Below are 21896 nucleotides of genomic sequence, written 5' to 3'. Positions count from 1 at the left end.
TGGGAAAATGTTTACCCAAATTACTCAAATGCCCCTCCGTTGCTCTTGATTTGCCTTCAAGTAGAATTAGTTGACCCCCCCCCCCCCCCCTTACTCCTACTTTATCTTTGTTGTTTTCGCAAAATCTAGTGGAACTAGAATCACTACCGCACTTGCCACATGGTGGCTAAAAAGGCTTGTAAGTGCAATTTAGGAATCCTGCAGCCTTTGTACCCTTGACAATGACTGACCGTATCCCAGTTATTATTGGAATCCGCCACCGTCATTTTATTCTCTTTTTTGCATTTGTCAAAAATTTGCTACAAATTTGCTCCTCTTCCTCCCTCGAACTATTAGGTCAGCTGTGGAATTGCCCTTTGTGCCTTGGTTCAACTTAAATATCCTCATTTGATGATTTCTCTAATATATTACTGCTCTTTACAAGGTATTTGTTTTCTTGCTGAATATGGCCAACCTGCCTCTTTGCTTTCTATCTCTTATGAAAATCCTGAAATCAGCAGTGTTAAGCTGCCACTCCTACCTTTCTTCAAGCCATGTTTCAGTCAGAGTTTAAAAAAAATCTCTTTCCAATTTATGCCCTTGCCTCATCTGTCTTATTCACTATACTCATCGTATTTCAGTGTATACTGTTAAACATCACTAAACTCTGTTTCTTTTGTCTATTTCCAACTTTGCTTTGTTCTAGCTTCTGCACTCGCTCAGTCTCTTGCTCAGGGCATGGTGACACAGCGATTAGAGTTGTTGCCTCACAGCGCCAAGGACCCGCATTCAGTTCCCGGCTTGGGTCACTGTTTGTGCTGAGTCTGCATGTTCTCCCCATGTCTGTGTGGGTTTTCTCCCACAGTCCAAACGATGTGCTAGTTAGGTGCATTGGCCATGCTAAATTCTCCCTCAGTGTACCCGAACAGGCGCCGAAGTGTGGCGACTAGGGATTTTCACAGTAACTTCATTGCAGTGTTAATCTAAGCCTACATGTGACATTAATAAATGAACCTTTTTTCATTTTCTGTCTTTCAATTCCAGTTCTGCTTTCCTCTGTTCTCAATTTATGCTCAGCTTTCCATTTCACCAGTTTGAGATGATTGGAGTTGATAAATATGTGCACTTGACCTCTTGATGCTGCCCTTTCTGATCAGTATCAAAGGAGTCATCAGAATGTAACATTTTTATATGGTGGTTTAGGAGGAGGAAGTGGAAATGGGTTAGTGGAGAGTAGAATAAAATTGCTGTAAACCACATTTCTTCAAATTTCTAGGTTGGGCACACTAATGAAGTTGCTCAACAGCGTTTATGGGAATTTATTCCATGCAACACAAGGGCAAAAAAAACTAAAATATGCAATCATATTCTGTACGTCACCAACAAGGAATCCACACTATCATTTTCTTACCAATGCAGTTTCCTAGTTGCCTAATGCAGTTGACAAGTAAGTTCATCCGGAAATATATTTCTTATGTTTGAACACGTTATCATCATCTTGTCAGTACATCTTCCCTTGACACTATTGTGCGCAAGCTGTGGAAATCTGGGTGGCAGGAAGTTGGGTACAGCATTATAGAATAATATGTAGGCTACACAAAGCCTGACAGGAACTGCAAAGTGAACACGTCTTCTGTAGCCCCTGAAGTCACAGTGATTGATTTCACAATCCTAGTTGAAACCATGGAGCCCAAAACAAACTCATGGGATATCGATGTCAATTAAAAGGCTATAATTTATTGCCCATACTTAATTGTTTTTGAAGGTGTTGGTGGGCCACCTTTTTTGATAACACGATGTGCCTGGCATTGCCCATAGGCCACATTGGGTAAGGATAAGAGATTTTGTGCTTTAAAGAACACAAGTGAAGCATGTAAGATTTTACATGGGTTGCCATTACTATACTAATTTTTTATTCCAAATTTACTCAATTAAATTTAAATTCACCATCAATCATGTTGGGATTTAAAATCAGGCATTATGATCACTAGTCCAGACCTCTGTTTGGTTACTGGGCCTGTCACATAGCCATTATACTGCCAATTCTGATATTGTAACATTTACACATGTATAAAAATCAGTTATGGAACTCACAGACCTTTGTTCTACACCAGCTCAGAGTCTAAATGCTCACTAAGGATTTGCCCCTGGTATAACAGCATTTACATTGTTTGTCAGTGATCCAAGTTGTGAATTACCTTGAGAGCAAATTACCATGGATGCTGAAATCTGAAACAGGAATAGAAAATGCTGGAAAATCTTAGCATGTCTGACATCATCTGTGGAGGGAGAATAGAGCCAACATTTCGAGTGCAGGTGAGACCCTTCATCAGAGTTGAAGACAACAGAATATCGGATGATATTTATACTGTTAGGGTAATGAAGGGTGGAGGGGTATTGACAAAGATGTCATAGACAGAAACACACAATGTAAATGGTGGTTATCATAACTAAGAAGGGTTCTAATAGCAGCCATAAAGAGATCAGAATGTGTAAACGGCAGAACAATGGTAGAAAGAGTGTCAAAGAACAACCTGAGACATGTCACTGATAGCCCGAGTGGGGTGGAGGCAGGAGAGACCGTGCTGGATGGAAATTGATGGAATGAGAGATTTTTTAAAAAGCGGAAAAATTAAATGATGGAAGAAGTGAAAAAATAAATAAAGACGAAATGAAATTAAATAAATGGAAATGGATGAGGGTGGAGGAGAGGGTTCACAATTTGAAATTGTTGAACTCAGTTTAAGTCTGGAAGGCTGTAAAGTGATAATCAGAAGTTCAGGTGCTGTTCCTCCAGTTTGTGCTGAGTTTCGATGGAATATTGTAACAGGCCAAAGATGAACACGTGGACATGAGAGCAGGAGGGTATGTTGAAATGGCAAGCAGCCGGAAGGTTTGGGTCCTGCTTGCAGTTGGACCAAAGGTGTTCTGCGAAGCAGTCACCCAGTCTGTCTTTCGTGCGTCTGATGTAGAGTAAACCACATTGGGAGCAGTGAATGCAACCAACTAAATTAAAGAAGGAAGTACATTTGAAGAGCTGCTTCACTTGAAATGAATGTGTATGTCCTTGGATGGTGAGCCGGGAGGAGGTGAAGGGGCAGGTATTGCCCCTTCTATGATTGTATGGAAAGGTACTCTGTGCAGGGTGAGGTGATGGAGGAGTGGACCAGGGTATCCCTGAGGAAATAGTACCTGAACAATGCTGACAGGGGAGTGAGAGGAAGATGTGTTTTGTGTTTGGTGGGAGCATCATACTGGAGTTGACTGACATGGCCGAAGATGCTCCTTGGAACACAGAGGCTGTGAAAAGTGAGGATAAGAGGGAGCCTATCCTAGTTCTGGGAGAGAAAGGAATGTGTGAGAATAGTGGTGCAGGAGATGAATCATTACTCTATTTCCATTAATCTTATTTATTTCTCATTTCTTTCATTTCATTTTTCCACTGTATTTAAAATCTCACCTTCCGTCCCCAACCACTCTCAAACACGCCCCCCCCCCCCCCCGAAAAAAAAAGCTCTCACCCTCTAGGGCCATCTGGTATGTCTCATTTTGTCCTTATCTTTGTTCTGCTGTTTACATACTCTGATCTTTTAATGGCCACTATCAGCACCTATCTTAGCCCTGATCCCCGCCATTTCCATTCCCTTTGTCTTTTTATCTATGCCATTTTTTGTCCATCTCCTCCCCCTCACCCTGACAGTATAAATATCACCCTACATTCTATTGTCTTCAGCTCGAACGAAGGATCATCCAGATTTGAAACTTTGGCTCTGTTCTCTCTCCACAGATGCTGTCCGGCCAACTGAGATTCTCCAGTGTTTTAGGTTTAATTCTGTTCTGTCAGTTATCTGTAAAGAAGCTCAGGAAATTTAATAACCTTTTTATTTTTGAAGGAATCATAAATAGCCTGTTTTCTGATTTTCAGAAAGGCCACAGCCTGCGTGAAAAACTTGCTGAAATGGAAACCTTTCGCGATATTCTATGCAGACAGGTTGATACGCTACAGAAGTACTTTGATGCTTGTGCTGATGCTGTCTCTAAAGATGAACTCCAGAGAGATAAAGGTGCATTGATATTTTTCTCAACATGGGACATTTTAAATTGCTGGCACAATCTTGTTCTCTTTAACCTTGTGAATAAATATTATTTCAGAATGATTTTTGAGAGGAAAGGTGTGCTGCTTTATTATAGTTTTTTTAAACTGTTGAGTTTATGTTAGAAATATAAAATGGGCAGAACAGCATGTTGGCAATACTTCCTCACCTTGCTACTCAGCCCTGAATACAGAAACATGGAAACCAGAAGCAAGAGTAGGCCATTTGGTCCTTCGAACCTGCTCTGCCATTTACTTTGATCATGGCTGATCATTGGGTTCAATATCCTGATTCCATACACACACACACACACACACACACACACACCACTTCCCCCCATATCCCTTTAGCCCCAAGAGCTATTTCTTCTTGAAATCACACCATGTTTTGGCCCTGGATTTTTTTTCATACAAACAGTGCAAAAGGAGGCCATTCAGCCTCTTGAACCTGCACCGACAACAATCCCACCTGGGCTCTGTCCCTGTAACCCCATGTATTTACATTAATCCCTGACATTAAGGGGCAATTGAGCATGGCTATTCAACCCTAACCTGCATATCTTTGGAGTGTGGGAGGAAACCAGAGCACCCACAGGAAATCCATGCAGACATGGGGAGAATGTGCAAATTCCACAGAGTCACCTGAAGCCGGTGCTGTGAGGCAGCAGTGCTCACCACCATACTGCAGTGCTAATCACCAAGCCACCGTGATGCAGTTTGGCAGTCTTTCATGAAATGTCAGAAATTAGAAAGATTTGTTTTTTTTTTATTTGAAACTTGAGTATTGTAAATCAAATGTTTCATTGCAAGTTTTGTGCTATTGATCTGTTTTTTCAATCTTGCTTGAAAATGGTCTTCATTTTAGCCTTAGTGGAATTGAGTAGCATTTACTGTCTTTCAGAGAAAACAGAATAATCCAGTGGGGATATCGTGTCTTTTGGGTATTATGCTCTAATTAAGAGATGCTTGTTAATCTCTCTCGATGCTAATCTGTAGCAAAGCAAGTGTAAAAAAAAATTGCAGATTCATTTTTCAGTAAAGCCCAAACCTTATAGGGTATGTTATCCAATTTTGTAGCAGAGAGTTAATATCTGAAGTTCTACTTAGGTTAGACCTTGGGAGCCGTGGCAAACTGTCTTTCCACGTTCCTGGTAGTGCTGCCTTTACTCGAACTGTAACAGCACTGGTACCAGTCATGTATTCAGAGAAATTCAAGTGCAACAATTGTAGCTTTTCCTCAGCTTAGCATCATTCATAAAACTCTCAACACTGTTAAATAGAGAGCACTGTCGTTGGAATGTGTGAATGCAGTATATGTTCTTGGACTTTAGGAAGATGTAGCTTAAGCTGGTATAGGAACTGAATAAGAATTGGTTTGTTTGACAGAGGTCTGGAATAATGTACTAAACGTTTAATTCTACTCTTTTAGTGGTAGAAGACGATGAAGATGCTTTTCCAACCACACGATCGGATGGGGATTTTATACATAATAACAATGGCAGCAAAGAGAAATGTAAGTATCTTGAAAATTTGCAGCTCTTTTTGCTGAACCACTCTAACCTTCAAAGCAATAAATTGTTTATTTGTGATTGAAAAATGTTTCTCATGCTTTTCAAATTAACTCCTTTTTCTCTCCCACAGAAGAATTTTCGTACAGATAATGTGTATATTAGATCACTTCAATAATTGCATGAGCAGAATCAGTTGCAGTTTTTAGGTGGATCACCTTGATGGCAGGTGCCAAATTGTGATGACAGCACAAATAAAACCAGTAACCTTAATTCATTACCCACGCATTAAAATAAAAATTAAGTATAAAATAATAAATGGATTGCACAATTATAATCATTTCAATGTACAAATAATTAGTATATTGCAAAATGCCAGGTCTCTCTAATTTACAAAGCAGAAATGAAAATGTCTGCTGCATTTTGCATTATTTGTGTTTAATAATGTATTTCTTTTCCATATCACTTGCCACAACCCGGTGTCTTCACATTGATGGCAAAATCTTTAGCTGCCTTGGCATTGTTCTCTTTCTCTCCCTGAACAACTTTGCCTCTCCACTTATCCAGTGTACCTTTTCATAACTTTCTCAAAAACTAATCTTTTGATTAAAGCCTCAGTGACTTTACCATCATTCATTGCCATTCCTTTTTTTCCCTTTGCCGATATAAAATTCCTTACTATGCTTCCTTCACGAAAGTGAGTGCTTCAACAAAAATAATGGGAGCTGCACAGATTAAGTTTCAGTAGCATAGCTCCATTCAGCTTGTTCCAGCTTGTCCGAAATGTTTGGTTAATTAGTCATGGTCCTTTTCCCTTCACCGTCAACTTAAAAAAAATCTGACTGCTTGCTAATGTGCAAGAACTATTGAGACTACTTCATATGTCAATGAGCCTGGCCTCCACTCCATGTGATTCTTAAAAATATTCATGTGATGGGTGGAAAATCATGTGGGCAAATGGACTCTTAATGATGTACCAACCATTGTACCTGAGGTTAAATTGTTACATTGAAGATGGGTATCAGAAGAAACATTTATCTGTTGAAACACAACGCAAGTACGGCAAGTAAAGGAATGACTGTTCTCAGAATTGGGCTTTTTAGAAATTTATAACCTTGGCTTCAAGAGACCTTCATTTGACCTGTAACTTTGAAAAATGGTCCTCTGTTACAAAATACATCTTTACATCATTGATAATATTTTTGTGTTGTCATTCACTTGCATGTTGGAATACCTGGGAGCAAGACATGGATTTTATTGTTTTTATAAAGTTTATGATTCATGCATTACTGTTGCAGCTTTGAGTTAGGTAACCAACTGAGTTGCCGATGTTCTTAGAATCATGTTGTGTATTTTATATCCTTTGTACAGTGTTTCCAAGTGTGACACCCAAAGGGATCAATGGAATAGATTTTAAAGGCGAAGCTATCACTTTCAAGGCTACTACGGCAGGAATACTGGCTACACTTTCTCACTGCATTGAACTGATGGTGAAACGGGAAGACAGCTGGCAAAAAAGAATTGATAAGGTAACACTCAAAGAATCCATTGTAAGCATTTTTGTTTTAAAATTACTGAATTTCCATAATTGTTTATCATTTTAATGAAGCTTGAAAGAAGTGCAAGTGTGCGCAAATAACTTTCTCCTTTGTACAGACTTGTCAAAACAGACAAAGCAACAAAATGGGTGGAAAATGTCTCGAAATTGAGAGAAACCAGTGATATAGGAGAGAATAATTTGCAGGATTTGCAGAGAGGAGAGTTTGCTCAGCTCAGTTTTACGTCGGAGAAGAAAAGAAAATTAGTTATCTTGGTTATGTTTGATGTATTGCAGAAATAAGACTGGGAAGAAATAATATCAGTGAGTGGTTAAGTGATGTAGAAAAGAGAACTTTAGATTCTTCGGATATTAAGAGACGGGAAAAACTCTATTAGGGTGACCCTAAATTGGATTGTTATTGCAATCCTTTCACAGTGGGTGAATAGAAATGGGGAAAAATTAAACTTTAGGAGAGAAAAAATAGAAAAACAGGTGTTTATTTTAATACAGATGGAGCAGCTCAGTATGCGCAACATGAAATTGTGACCATAGACAATCTTTCAAAGATACCCTGAAGCTCTACTTGAAGCGCAGTGGCAGTGATCTTAATGACTGGTCAGAGCCTGGTGCTAATTATTCAGTTTGGCAACAGCTGTGTTGCAACACCTCAATAACAAGGCTGAGTGACATCAGAACAGGAAAGAAAAGGAAGCAAGTCCTACACTTCAGATCCCACTACATGTTTGCAAATATCTGTGGGTCGAGAATTGACCAACTGAGTCACGTAAAGATCATGGCAGAAGCTAGTGACCCTGAGCAAACAATTCTTGAATTGAGTCAGTGACCGCACAGGGAAATGATCACACATCAGTGGGTGGCTCAGGATTTTATATAAAAATATTAGGAGTATTAGGAATACATAAGTGCATACATAGAAAATAGAAGCAGTAGTAGGCCATTCGGCCCTTTGAACCTGCTCTGCCACTTGTTACGATCATGGGTAATTATCTCCCCCCCCACCCTCGGCCCTAAAAGGCTTACCCCTAGAACCTGGATTCCCCAGGAATATTCTTTCTGAATCAACCCTTTCTAATCTTGTTAAAATTTTAAGTTTCTATGATATCCCCTCTCACTTTTCTAAAGTCCAGTGAACATAATCCTAACAGTCTCTCCTCATATGCCAACCCAGGAATCAGCTTGGTAAACCTTGGCTCTATTCCCTCTTTGGAAGGAACATCCTTCCTCAGATAAGGATACCAAAACTTCACACACTCCAGGTGTGACCTCACTAATGTCCTATACAATTTCAGTAAAACATCCCTACTCCTATACTGAAATCCTCTTGCTATAAAGGCCAACATACCATTTATCATCTTTACTGCCTGCTATGCTTTCAGCAACTGATGCATGAGAGTACCAAGATTCGGCTGAGCATCTTAATTTACACCCATCTAGATCTGCTTTCCTATTTTCACCAACAAAGTGGATAACCTCACATCTATCCATTCTCCAGTCCAAATCTTGCTGAAGCATCTTTTCATCCTCCCACCCAACTTTGTATCATCTGCAGATTTGGAGATAATACATATAACTACTTGTCCAAATCATTAATATATAATGTGAACAGTTGGGGTCCTAGCACAGATCCCTGTGGTACCCCACCAGTCACTACCTGCCAATCAGAAAATGGCCCATTTATTCCAGCCCTCTACTTCCTCTCAGCTAACCAGCTTTCTATCCGTCGCAAGACACTACCCACAATCCCATGCATTTTAACTTTACATGATAGTCTGCTATGTGAGACCTTGTCGAAAGCCGCCTGAAAGTCTAAATGAACCACATCCATAAGTTCTCTTCTTGATTTCTCCTGTTCCGAATCCTTAGGTAGGTTCTCATCCCGTACCATATTAGTTTAAACTCTCTCCAACTATTATAGAGTCTTAGAGGTTTACAGCATGGAAACAGGCCCTTTGGCCCAACTTGTCCATGGCCACTTTTTGTTTTAAAAGCCCCTAAACTAACCCCAATTGCCCGCATTTGGCCCGTATCCCTCTGTGCCCATTGAACCTATGTAAATATCTAAATGCTTTTTTAAAGATAAAATTGTACCTGCCTCTACTACTACCTCTGGCAGCTTGTTCCAGACACACTCCATCCTCTGTGAAAAAATTGTCCCTCTGGACACTTTTTTGTATCTCTCTCCTCTCTCTTTAAACCTATGCCATCTAGTTTTAGACTCCCCGACCTTTGGGAAGTGATATTGACTAGCTACCCTGTCTATGCCACTCATTGTTTTATAGACCTCTATAAGGTCACCCCTCATCCTGTACGATCCAGAGAAAAAGTCCCAGTCTATTCAGCTTCTCCTTACAACTCAATCCGTCAAGTCCTGGTAGCATCTTAATAAATTTTCTCTGTACTCTTTCTAGTTTAATAATATCCTTTTTATAATAAGGTGACCAGAATTGCACAGTTTTCCAAGTGTGGATGTACCAATGTCTTGTACGACTTTAACAAGGCGTCCCAACTCCTGTATTCAGTGTTCTGACCAATGAAACCAAGCATGCCGAATGCCGCCTTTACCACTCTGTCCATCTGTGACTCCACTCTCAAGGAGCTATGAACATGTACCCCTAGATCTTTGTTCTGTAACTCTCCCAAATGCCATACCATTAACTGAGTAAGTCCTGCCCTGCTTCAATCTACCAAAATGCATCACCTCGCATTTGTCTAAATTAAACTGCATCTGCCATTCATCAGCTCACTAGCCCAATTGACCAAGATCCCGCTGCAATTGGAGATAACCCTCCTCACTGTCCACCATGCTGCCCATCTTGGTGTCATCTGCAAACTTGCTAACCATGCCCCCTATATTCTCATCCAAATCATTAATATAAATGACAAATAACAGTGAGCCCAGCACTGATCCCTGAGGCACACTGCTGGTCACAGGCCTCCAGATTGAAAAACAACTCTCTACAACCATCCTCTGGCTTTTGTCAAGAAACCAATTTTGTATCCATTTAGATGCCTCACCCTGGATCCTGTGAGATTTAACTTTATGCAACAACCTACCATGTGGTACCTTGTCAAAGGTCTTGCTAAAGTCCATGTAGACAATATCAGCTGCACTGCCCTCATCTATCATCTTGGTTACCCTTCAAAAAAACTCAATTAAATTTGAGACATGATTTTCCACTCAAAAAGCCATGCTGCATCAGTCCTTGCATCTCTAAATGCCTACAGATCCTGTCTCTCAAAATACCTTCCAACAATTTGCCCACCACTGATGTGAGGCAAACTGGCCTCTAGTTCCCAAGCTTCTCTCTGCAGCCCTCTTTAAACAAAGGCACAAGGTTTCCACTCTCCAATCTTCAGACACTTCACCCGTGACTATCGATGAATCAAATATCTCAGCTAGGGGACTTGCAATTTCCACCCTAGCCTCCCACAACGTCCTGGGATATACCTCATCAAGTCCCACAGAATTATCTACTTTGATGCACTTTAAGACTTCCAGCAAACCTTTTCTCTGTAATATGTGACATGAGACAGTAAATCAAATCAGAATCCAAAACGGTAGATAGAAGTGGAGACCTGGAAGTGATTGTTTAAAAGAGAAGCTATGCAGTAGCAAACTGACAGTGACACTGCTTGGATAAATATACAGAGTTAAACTACTTTGTAGACGTAGAGAAAGGGATTGTAACCTATTTTTGTGAAGGAAAACTTAATTATGAGCAGAGTTTAACCTACCTGGGTGCAAGTAAACCTTGTGGATAGGGATGAAACTTGGGGGCAAAGAAGCTTGCCTATTGTCGACCACGTGGTCTGGCATATTGGATTTTATGTGCTAATGTTACTTGTGTAACTAATGCATAAACTAGTCGCTCAATTTGGCCATTTAGTTTTCAATCCTGTACTGAACAGTATGCTTACCTGTCATCTCTGAACTCATAGGAGATTGAGAAAAGGAGAAGAGTTGAGGATGCTTACAAGAATGCAGTGTCAGAACTTAAGAAAAAGTGTCACTTTGGTGGACCTGATTATGAGGTAAGAATTCAATTTGCTGATCAATTTCTGTGTAACAAAATTGGTTGCTTTCAAATTCCTTGTTTTGGGTTGGATGGAAGGGAAGAAAAATCTGTAATGAGGGAAGCCGAACGGTTTAGCAAACTTCCTTCCACACATATATGATGTACAACTTGGATGTTTTCCCACAGCTCAATTATCTTGAACTGTTGGACTTTCTGAATATTTTGGCATTGTGAACATTTAAACAGTACTTTTGTAAGTTTTTTTTGCAGCAGAATTATGATTCTATTTGAATATTTTCATTGTTTAAATCTCTCCCACCTTGTGAGGGCATGGAATCGTGCTAGTTATCATTCCACAGTCACATTCCATTATCTTCCCTAATTTAGCTTTTCTTCACCATCCAGTTTTCATCTAATATGCCTGCTGGCAGGAATGGCTAAATAGAAATTGGTGGGTAATATTTTGTTGTATGGTGATCAATTTCCTTCATCTGGTGTAGAAACCATTAGGTTTTGAAGATTTATGTACCAAGTTCCAATATTTTCTCAATTACCATTTGTTAAAACTATTGATACTGAGCATAATGGCCTAGAATTTGTTAGAACTGATCAATTTGTGATAACCCTTGTTAGACCTGTTTCTGCACTTGACAGCTTAAAAATTTCTGCTGGGCAAGTTTCTGCTGAGAATGCACAATGATAGAATCTACAAATCTTGGCTGACAATCTGAAATTGAGAAAATGCTACATTTGTTAACATTTGTCTGCCTGTTTCGGTGGCCATCAAGGGTCCCTTGGTGCAGTTTGAAGAAATGTTGTCCCAAAGCCCTGTCCACTGTCACCCAGCAACACCAAAACAGATTAAATTGATTATTTTGCTGTGTGTGGAATCTCAGTAGCTGCTATTTTGCCGATTTTCGTCGTGGTCTTCTGGTATATTACATGCTGTATTTCAAAGCAATTCATTGTTTGTCAAGTGCCGTGTAGCATTTCTGAAATGTGATGCAGCAATATTCAATTGCAGATATTTTTGAAACTAATTTTCTTCTGTTGGAATGCTTTCTTTTATTAGGAAGGTCCAAATAGTTTGATAAATGAGGAAGAATTCTTTGATGCTGTTGAAGCTGCACTTGACAGACAAGATAAGATTGAAGAACAGGTATTTTCTCCCTTAAATTGTTAAATAAATGTTTTATACATTCCGATCGCCCTACTACAATCAATAGCATTTTTCAGGTGTTCATTTTTGCTCTTAGCACAATCTGTCAATTGGAATGATCATTTGTACTATATTTGTAATTTGAATGCTATGATCATTTTAATTTTAGTCCCACACAGAGAAGTCAAGGATTCATTGGTCAGCTGCAGTGCCATTTGGTGATTCCTTCTCAGTAGTTGGTACCCACAGATTTGCCAAACAGGTATGATGACCTAAACATTTTATCGGTAAATAGGTTATTGCTTTAGTTGTGCCATGACTGAGTGTATTTTGCTTGCAAAATCCTCAAATGCCACTATAATTTTTTTTCAAGCGATAAATGTTGATTTTTCCCCCCAAAAAATTTAATTGTTTTAAACTTTTTATTGTAGAAGGCTCAAATCGGCAGTTCCTTTGGAGAATGCAATGTGAGGATATGCACTCCAGTTGGTTGCCGACTCATCCTGTGATGTCACTGAAGCACTGCTTGTGGTAGTGTTAGTTAGTTGATACTTTCAGACACATAACCAGATTTCCCCTCTGGTGCGAAGTATCAACAATGGGAGGGGGAAAAGAGGGCCTTGAAATTCAGTGTCCATGGGATAAACAGGATGTGATGGAAAGCCTGAAAAACACACCTCTTGTGTTGATGATGATGAGATCCAAAATTCCATGGTTTCGACAAATGATGTGTAAATTGGTCTTTTGTGTTAATCGTTGAATATTTTGTTTGTTCAATGTGTAAAAATGAGGACTTTTTAAAGTTATTGCAAATTTTGTTTTTCTCAATTACCTTGTTCAAAATGCCATCAGCAAGTTACCATGGTTGTTTTCACTGTGGGCAGTGAAATCTCTTTTCCTCAGTTTTTTTGTAATCTTTTTCCATGAACCAGTTTTATAAATAGTGAAATGCATTTGAATTTGCACTTGGGAGCTGAAAAAGGATTAGTACATATTTGCTCTGCAACATATAAAGCCAGTTTAAGGCCATTGCAATGCTATAATATAATGTATTTTTACCATTTATGAAGTATTTCACTTGTATGCAGAGGAACATTATTCTGTCTTGTCATTTTTATTGTACTTATCTCATTGTCAGTAATACATAAATTCTATCAAATTCTAAAAATAGGATTATTTATTTAAAAGATTTATATAAGGATTTTGAGGATTTCACCAGATTACTAAAACTAGTACTCAATTCCAGTATCAGAAGTATTTGAAGCAAACTTATTGTGTAGAAAATACTATATTTGTGCTTTAATGGCTTATATACCATACTATCTTTATGTATATCACAATCACTTTTAAATCTAGGCACTTGTTATGATATGTACTTAAAAGCAAATGCATCATAAACTTGCACCTGATTGTGGCTATTACTGTAGACTTGCCTTTTCTTCAGGGTTCCATGCAATGGAGTATGATACATAGTTGCATGATATCATTATGGCTGTTCTCATTTCTTTAAAGCTTTATTGGCTCTTTAATGCACTTTTTTGTGGTGAAGGTTAATGTTTGAATGCCTTGTTGTGCCTTTGTTCTGAACTGGGTTTTTCTTTGTCTGTCTCTGTGGTAGCCCTTTAGTCGCTCTTCCTCCATGTCTTCCATTGATCTAGTCAGTGCCTCAGATGATCACAGATTCAGCACCCAGGTACTGTACGAACTCAGAGTGGTCCTTCTCTAAAGCTCACTTCTCTTGACTGCTTCACCTGGGTTTGCATCTACTTCTTCATAGTGTTGGTGATGTTTGTTGAATGTAACTTATTCCCTGAGCTACTTCAGCGTATCAGCTGTAGAACAGATTTTTGCTGAAATATTTTAAATTGCTATGGTAGTAAACTCCATTCTTCTTAAGCCTGAGTAAAAAAACTATGAAATTTCTTCTTATCAAATTTTATGCCCCTGAATATCAACACTATATTGAAAACAATGAAAAGGCCAAATTAAAGATTATCATGAAACTTGTGAAATAAAAGTTAACATTGTGTACTAAAATTGTATGCTGTTGAAGACTTCTTCTATTCCATGGAATAGGTTAATCCAAGCATCACTGGTGTAGTAACATGAATTCATAACAGCATGCCATACCTTAAATCTGCCATTACTAATACACATGTTCTGAAAGTCTTTAAACTCGTATACATGACTTGCTGCAATTTTTTTGTATTTAGAAATGTAACCATTGCAACTGAATCTCAATCTGTTTTTTTTCTTAGTTGGTTAATGCAATTGGATATTTGCTTCACCTCCATGTGGGAGGAAAGGGAAATACTTGGCATGTTGCCCTTTTTTAGGAAGTTTGTGTCTCACTGCTCAGAATCATTATTTTAATTTGAGGCAGTCCCACAGTTTCCTTTTCTATCGTTGGTAGCAAAGGAAGTTCTTGATCTTCACAACTAACCTTGGGCATTGCCTGACCGAGGTGGGGTAGGATGATGATGCTCTGCCAACCACTTGTCCTCAGTAATCTTAGTGTCTGTCAATATTGAGCATCGATAACTGCAGCATCAGAGACAGTCAGTCAGAACAGAGTACCAGTTGAACTTTATACTTTTGATGTGGATAATTGGCCTATCTTTCCAGGAGCTCTACAAGATCCTTGGCACAGTGCTGACACATTTTATTGATAAATGTAACACTGGTTGTTATTTGCTTGAATATACGCAAAGATTAAATGAGTGAACTTGTCTTCTTGCCACTGCCTGTGGGTTTACCCTCTTATTGTCTAAGTGAGTGTAGGATAACCACAGCCGACTTGAGCTCTAGCATGCTTGCCACATGTCTTTCTCTCTCTCAAACACTTGCCTCATTGCTGGCAATTTTTCAGGGGAAAACCAGTAAAATGGCCTGAGAATACACTGAGAAAAGTGGGTAAGAGCAAGACAACAATTTAAACCATGCATTTTCAGAAACGCTAGCAATTTAAGAACTCAATTAATAGAGATAAATTTGTTTTTAAGTGTCATCAGTTTTAAGAAATCACGGGTTAGTTTTCTCATATTCCAAATGTGCTTGTACGCATTCTTAAGCATCAAGTGGGTTGGAAGAATCTGGATGGGGAATGTGCACATCATTATTGTCAGTGGTGTTTGAATTTATGGCCTATTTGTAAACTAATAAAAGGTTTATTATTGCTAGAAATTATTTGGCGCAGACTGGAAAAATTTACGCACAGATCCAAGTCAGTTTGGAAACATCAGATATCAATTTTAAGGCTAATCAAATGCTTTATTATTGGAACTAGCCTTTTAACACACTTCTGCTTGAAATCCCACGAATGCTGATAAGTAAATAATTAGCCAACTTGCGTCTGAATTTTTTTCGGCGCTACAGTATATTCTGTGCAAGATACACAAAGTAAAACTTTGAGGATGATTAGTTACATTAAATAATAGCTGCTTGGGAAGTTCCTTGACATCTTCCTCATTGAACATTCTTCAAACTAATATCTAATTTCACAATCTCCTTATTTGCTTTAACAATATCAAGTCATACTGTTTTCTAAATTAAAGCTTTTTCATATTTTATATTTCATTGGACACTCTTGGAATATTCAGCTTTGTTTTGGCAGATTTTGCTTCCTTTATGGGTAGCCAGGATGAATAAATGTTCAATTTGTGTAAATTAGATTATATATTTTACTGAAAAGAGTTTGAATAGTTTAGTGTACATGCTATGACAAGTAACTCAATATTAATGTTTAAATAATCTCCAACTGTACTTAATTTATAAATGAGATACTACTTTTGTAAAATTAAATTTCCAGGGCCAGTAAAGCTGTTTAGCGTAATTCACTTTTCACAATGTTATAACTTAGTTCCCCCTGAATGCACCGGCCTGAGTTTTCTTTTTGGTGTGTTTTTTTTTTGGGAACTAGTGGGCAAGAATCCCAACTTCATGCCTTTTCATTGTCTTGAATGCTGAATTTCTCAACGAGTATGTTATAGTGCAACCTGTGGAAGAGAGTGGTGTATCAGACAGCAGCTTCCAGTTTTTCACCAATGTGTGCCTGGATGTTAGCCAATGGTCTCCAATTTACTTTGTTATGTGCAGGCCATTATTTTTGGTTATAGCATTGCTGCGTTCAGAAAGCACCAGTCAAGGATTACAGGCAGTGTGGCACAGTGATAATGTTAGTGAACTAGAAATCCAGATGCTCAAATGTAATGCTCTGAAGTCATGTGTTCAAAGCGTACCTTAACAGGTAGTAGAATTTAAACTCAACTGATAAATTTAGAATGAAAAGAAAATAGTTTTGTAATGGTGACTATAAACTGGATTGTTGTAAAAACCTATCTGGTTCACTAATGTCTTTTAGGGAAGGAAATCTGTGTCCTTACTTAGCCTACAAGTCCATTACAGACAACTTTCACAATGAGCTTGACTCTTAACTGCCCTCTGAAATGGCCTAGCAGGCCGTCTTCTGTGCAATTCTGTGGTGCGCTGCATTATCTTGTATGGTCAGATAAAAAGTGTGGGACTCTTCAGTGGCCAGTAAGTTCTCATCTCAACTTAATGTGTCATTCCTACAAGAATATTTGCTTTTAAAATCCCTAGGCCAAGGTGTTTTCTTGGATAGCTTGTAGTTGTTGTTTTGCAGATTGCAAAGAACTCATGGGACAGTATTATTAATGTAGAGATTTTATCCGGTAGACACAAAGCTGTTGAATATTGACAAGGAAAGAAGTTCCTTTGGGAAATAAGTTAAAGAAACAACAAAATGACATGCAAGACAAGGGGTAGCCCACTCTAAATGTAAAAGGGACTTTACACCTGGATGAAACAGGTTTCCTTTTGGAAGCAGACAGTGCTGACGTCGTCTAATTGCAATACAGAGGACTAAAGGGGGCAAGTTTCCCTTTGTGAAAGGGAAATTTAGAACTGATGTTGGGATATTCTGGATGGCCAATAAATTGAGTGGGTTTCTGTGTATGGGAATGGAAGCGAAAAACTGTTAGGTGCTGTGACAAGGGAGCTGCAGTGATTAGAGAAGATGGCAGAGTCAATTAGCTTATTTGCAGTGTTTTTTTTTGCCAGTCACTTCACAGTGAACACATGATGTTTAGATCTTGCATTAGGCCTGGTCAATACTACAGACTTCCAAATGCTTTTGCGACTAATACTTTTTGATTTTATAGCACTGCTGCTCCAGCTTTATATAAATCAAAACATTTAACTCAGTTGTTCACAGAAGGTTGCAGAATCAGTGGATCTTGAATTTGACAGTTCACTGCAAAATAACGAAAGCTTATGGCAAATTATTGCCAAGCATTAGGAATTACTTTGGGGTGCTGGTGGACTTTTTGAAAATTCATCGTTACGTCTGCCAGAAATGTTACATTCAGCATATTGGTCACTTTAGGTTTAAATCAACCAATCAGATTATATTTGGCATGACTACATTGTAGTCCTAAAGCACATAGAGAATCACGGAATAAATACTGTAACTTTTACCCCAACTTTAGATCACTGCTGCTTTTCCTTCAGTAACGTTTTTTAAAAACCTCATCAACCCACAGCTAATCAGCCAGGTATGTTGAAGGAGAGAATGTGAAAAACGTGATGCACTTCTCAATTTGCAGCTAACCCTATTAAAAAGCCATCATTGACTGGGAGATCCAACACCAGATCAGCTGCACCCAGTTAACCTTTTACAGACTACGTTAGCAAATATTTGACAACAAAGACCACCTCAAGTCAACAAAAGCCCTAGTGTTCAGAAGGGTTGCTGCCACCACCACCACATTCCTACAGTGAGACCTGGACTGCGTATCAGCCATGTATGAGTGCTAGAGCAGTTCCAACAGCAGTGTCTCTGCTACATCCTCTGGATTGAATGGAAGGATTGTTGACCTAATGCTAGTGTCCTTGCATGAGCATTCAAGCAAAATTCCTAAAAAAGCAACTGCAATGGACTGGGCATCGTCACAGTGGGATCTCCTGCATCAGATCCTACTTTCTCAACTCTCAAATGGGCAGTGTTCCAGGAGAGGACGAAGAAAGTACTTTAAAAGCACTGAAACCCTCCTTGAAGCACAGCAACATTAACATTAATGACCTGGATCAGCTTGCTACCAATCATTCAAAATGACGACAATTTGTCCATCAAACTGCATCATGCTTGGAATTCAAATGTCTTAATGGTGAGATCGAGCAGTGACCGAGAAGTTTTAAAACAAAAGGAAGCAAATCCTGCACTCTTTGTTGGACGTTCTCTCTTGTGTGCCCAAAGATCTGCAGGTCGAGAAACAGCTTGTTTAGTCACACTGAGGGCCTGTCCCTGTGCTGTATTGTTATTGTTCTCCTAATACCTGTGGCAGAAATTTGCAAACATGAGTAGTTGTCATTTCGAGGGGCAACTGATGATGCCTGACCTTTTGAATTTAGTTTACCCCTCACAAATGGTTTTCTCTGACCGCGTTGCTCCAGTTGCAAGCTTGGACAATATTTTTCCTGACAGTTTGCTTCCTTTGCAGTATATTCCATGGGAGACATTTTTTGTTAAAGCAGAATTAATGATTGAAGCAGAAACATGTGGCTTATCGCATGTGGAGAGTCTTGGAATGCTACGAATGTCCTAGATGACAATCTGTTCAGGAAGTGCTCCCAGCTGCAGACAACGTGCCACTGTGTTCCTGAGTAGGATGCTATCCTTGAAATCTGTGATATTTGTGAAAATAAGTGTAAGTGAAGGAGTATTGTAAGATCGTCAGACTTCTCTTTATTTGTCTTCATTATTCAAAGCCAGTTGGCATTCTTGTGAGTCCACATTTTTTAAAAATGTAAAACATTGCAATCTTATTGCAATGCAATATTGCAATCTAGGCGTTTGACAAGGTACCTCACAAGAGGTTATTGCAGAAGGTAAGGGGGCATGGAGTTGGGGGTAGGGTGTTAGCTTGGATAGAGGATTGGTTGTCAAATAGGAGGCAGAGAGTGGGGGTTAATGGGTGCTATTCGGTTGGTGACTAGTGGAGTGCCCCAGAGGTTGTGCTGGGGCCTCAGCTATTTACCATTTATGTAAATGATCTGGAGGAGGGAACCGAGTGTATGGTGTCGAAATTTGCTGATGACATCAAGATTGGTGGAATGGCAACTTGCGTGGAGGGTGTGGAGAGTTTGCAGAAGGATCTATATAGGCTGGGCGAATGGGCCAGGAAATGGCAAATGGAATTTAATGTTGGCAAGTGCGAGGTTGTCCACTTTGGTAGGAATAATGGTAGGAAGGACTATTACTTACGTGGCGAAAAACTGCAGCAGGCGACGGTGCAGAGGGACCTCTGGGTCCTTGTGCATGAGTCGCAAAAACCCAGCCTGCAGGTGCAGCAGGTGGTCAGGAAGGCTAATGGGATGCTGGCCTTCATAGCGAGGGGGATTGAATATAAAAGTAGGGAGGTCTTGCTGCGGCTGTATAGGGCATTGGTGAGGCCACAGCTGGAGTACTGTGTGCAGTTTTGGTCGCCGTACTTACACAAAGATATTTTGGCCTTGGAGGGAGTGCAGAGGAGGTTTACTAGGCTGATGCCGGAGTTGAGGGGGTTGAGCTATGAGGAGAGGCTGAATAAACTAGGCTTGTACTCGTTAGAGTTTAGAAGAATGAGGGGAGATCTCATTGAGACATATAAGATGATGAATGGGATGGATAGGATAGAGGCGGAGAGACTCTTCCCGCTCAGAAAGGACAGTAGGACTAGGGGGCACAGCCTCAAGATAAAGAGGGGATGGTTTAGAACGGAGTTGAGGAGAAACTTCTTCACTCAAAGGGTGGTGAATCTCTGGAATTCTCTGCCCGTTGAGGTGGTGGAGGCTGCCTCGCTAAATATTTTTAAGACGTGGGTTGATGGGTTTTTGATAAGCGAGGGGATTAAGGGTTATGGGGAGAGGGCTAGACTGTGGAACTGAGCCACGACAGATCAGCCATGATCTTATTGAATGGCGGGGCATGCTCGAAGGGCCAGATGGCCTACTCCTGCTCCTATTTCTTATGTTCTTATGAGTTAGGATTCCATTCTGGAACCATCCTGTCCAATAGTAACATCAGCTGCGATTGTAACAGTGGTCTATGTGATGGGGATTATTTGAGATCAGAAGCAGTGCATTGAATGGAATGCTGAGGTTAGAACTTGATTCTGCCTCAGGAGGTGGTTGGGGAAGGCCATAAATTAAGTGGTATGGGTTTGTAGTGGGGGCTAAAGATGATGTCATCTCTCTTAGTGTTCAACTTGAGTAAATTGCAATTCATTAAAAATTGGATTCTGTATTGGCAATCTGACCACTAGGGACAGAAGCTGCCCTTGTGTTCACATCATGTTACCGATAGACAGCAGAAGATGAGGAAGAGACCCAGGTCCTAGGGTCAATCCTGACATAAGCATGGTGGATATCATTTATGGAGTTGCTTTGGCTTTAATTGGCATTCATTAATTAAAAGTGGAACAAAACCAAGGTGGGACAACAGAGGAGTGGTTGAGATCAGTTCTTGACTGGAAGGCTGCACAATTTTGAGGTGGATGTGCAACATGAACATGAGTCTGCCAGAGTTTGGAAAAGATGAATTAAGAAAATCAACCTGTGACAGGTGATTACTTGTGAGTATTGTTTTAGTGCTTCCCTTTCTCCAAAGTTGGGGATTTATTCTAAACGGGTGGGAGATTTAAAAATTACATTAAAAAAAAAGGATTAAGCAACGCATTCAGTTAGCTTCAGTATTTTTCAATTACATCAACAGAAGAAAAGTGGGTAATTGAATATTTCTAAATGGCAAGGTTTATTTTCAGGAGCAGCAAGTTTTATGATCTAAATAGATGGGATATGGGGATACAGTGGGGTGTGGGCCTGGGTAAGATGCTCTGTTGGAGAGTCTGTGCAAACTTAATGGGCTGAATAGCCTCCTTCTGCACTGTAGGAATTCTGAGGGATTCTATGATAATAGATAGAGGAATGGCAGGACAACTCCAAACTCTAATGTCACCTTCCGTGCTATGCCTGAACTCTGGAATGCTTCCCAGATAACCATTTGTGTGGAATTGTTGATGGTTGCTGTAGCTCAAGCTCTGGCTTTTGGTAGTTGAGCAGCTGGTGTCACTGTGGTGCATTTGTAAAGTGGAGGCCTTCATGGATAAATAGCACGTTTATAGATGTGTTCACTCTACAATTTAAAAGTGTGCAGGGAGAGAGGAAATGGGTGGTCACCAGGCAGTTAACTAGAAACAGACAGGAAGTACAATTGTCCCTGAGGGGTGTTTCACACTCCAACCAGAACATGGTTCCAAATAGTAATGAAAATGGCTCATTTGTGAAGTGCAACCGAAGCCAAGTCTATTGCATTATGGTTGGCTCAGATGTACCGGGGGAAAGAAGACAACAAGGAGATTTAATAACTGGAGAAATAGATGAGATTGTCTGCAGTTGCAGATGTGAATCCAGGATGGTACGTTGACTCCTTAGTGCCAGTGTCAAGGATGCCACTGGCTGTAGAGCACCCTGAGGGAGGTTAGGGGCAGGGGAAGAAAGTATGTGAACAGTAGCATTTGATATT

At 39.7% G+C, this 21896-nt stretch overlaps 1 protein-coding gene across 6 annotated transcripts in view; it reads left to right on the top strand.

Moving 5' to 3' along the window:
- LOC145343223 (ceramide transfer protein) overlaps positions 1–21896 on the top strand; it is a 134967-nt gene that overhangs the window by 90745 nt on the left and 22326 nt on the right. For 4 of the 6 annotated variants that reach the window (XM_080189298.1, XM_080189297.1, XM_080189296.1 and 1 more), the window contains 7 exons: positions 3905–4043; positions 5502–5585; positions 6952–7109; positions 11081–11173; positions 12230–12316; positions 12486–12578; positions 13935–14009. In XM_080189298.1, the coding sequence (XP_080045424.1) occupies positions 3905–4043; positions 5502–5585; positions 6952–7109; positions 11081–11173; positions 12230–12316; positions 12486–12578; positions 13935–14009 (729 nt within the window). The remainder of the gene's footprint in view (positions 1–3904; positions 4044–5501; positions 5586–6951; positions 7110–11080; positions 11174–12229; positions 12317–12485; positions 12579–13934; positions 14010–21896) is intronic. The other 2 variants (XM_080189300.1, XM_080189299.1) reach the window with 1 other exon arrangement.

The sequence above is a fragment of the Carcharhinus amblyrhynchos genome, chromosome 5, assembly GCF_965287045.1.
Source record: "Carcharhinus amblyrhynchos chromosome 5, sCarAmb.v2.hapA, whole genome shotgun sequence".
NCBI lineage: Eukaryota > Metazoa > Chordata > Chondrichthyes > Carcharhiniformes > Carcharhinidae > Carcharhinus > Carcharhinus amblyrhynchos.
This window is presented reverse-complemented; position numbering and strand designations above follow the sequence as displayed.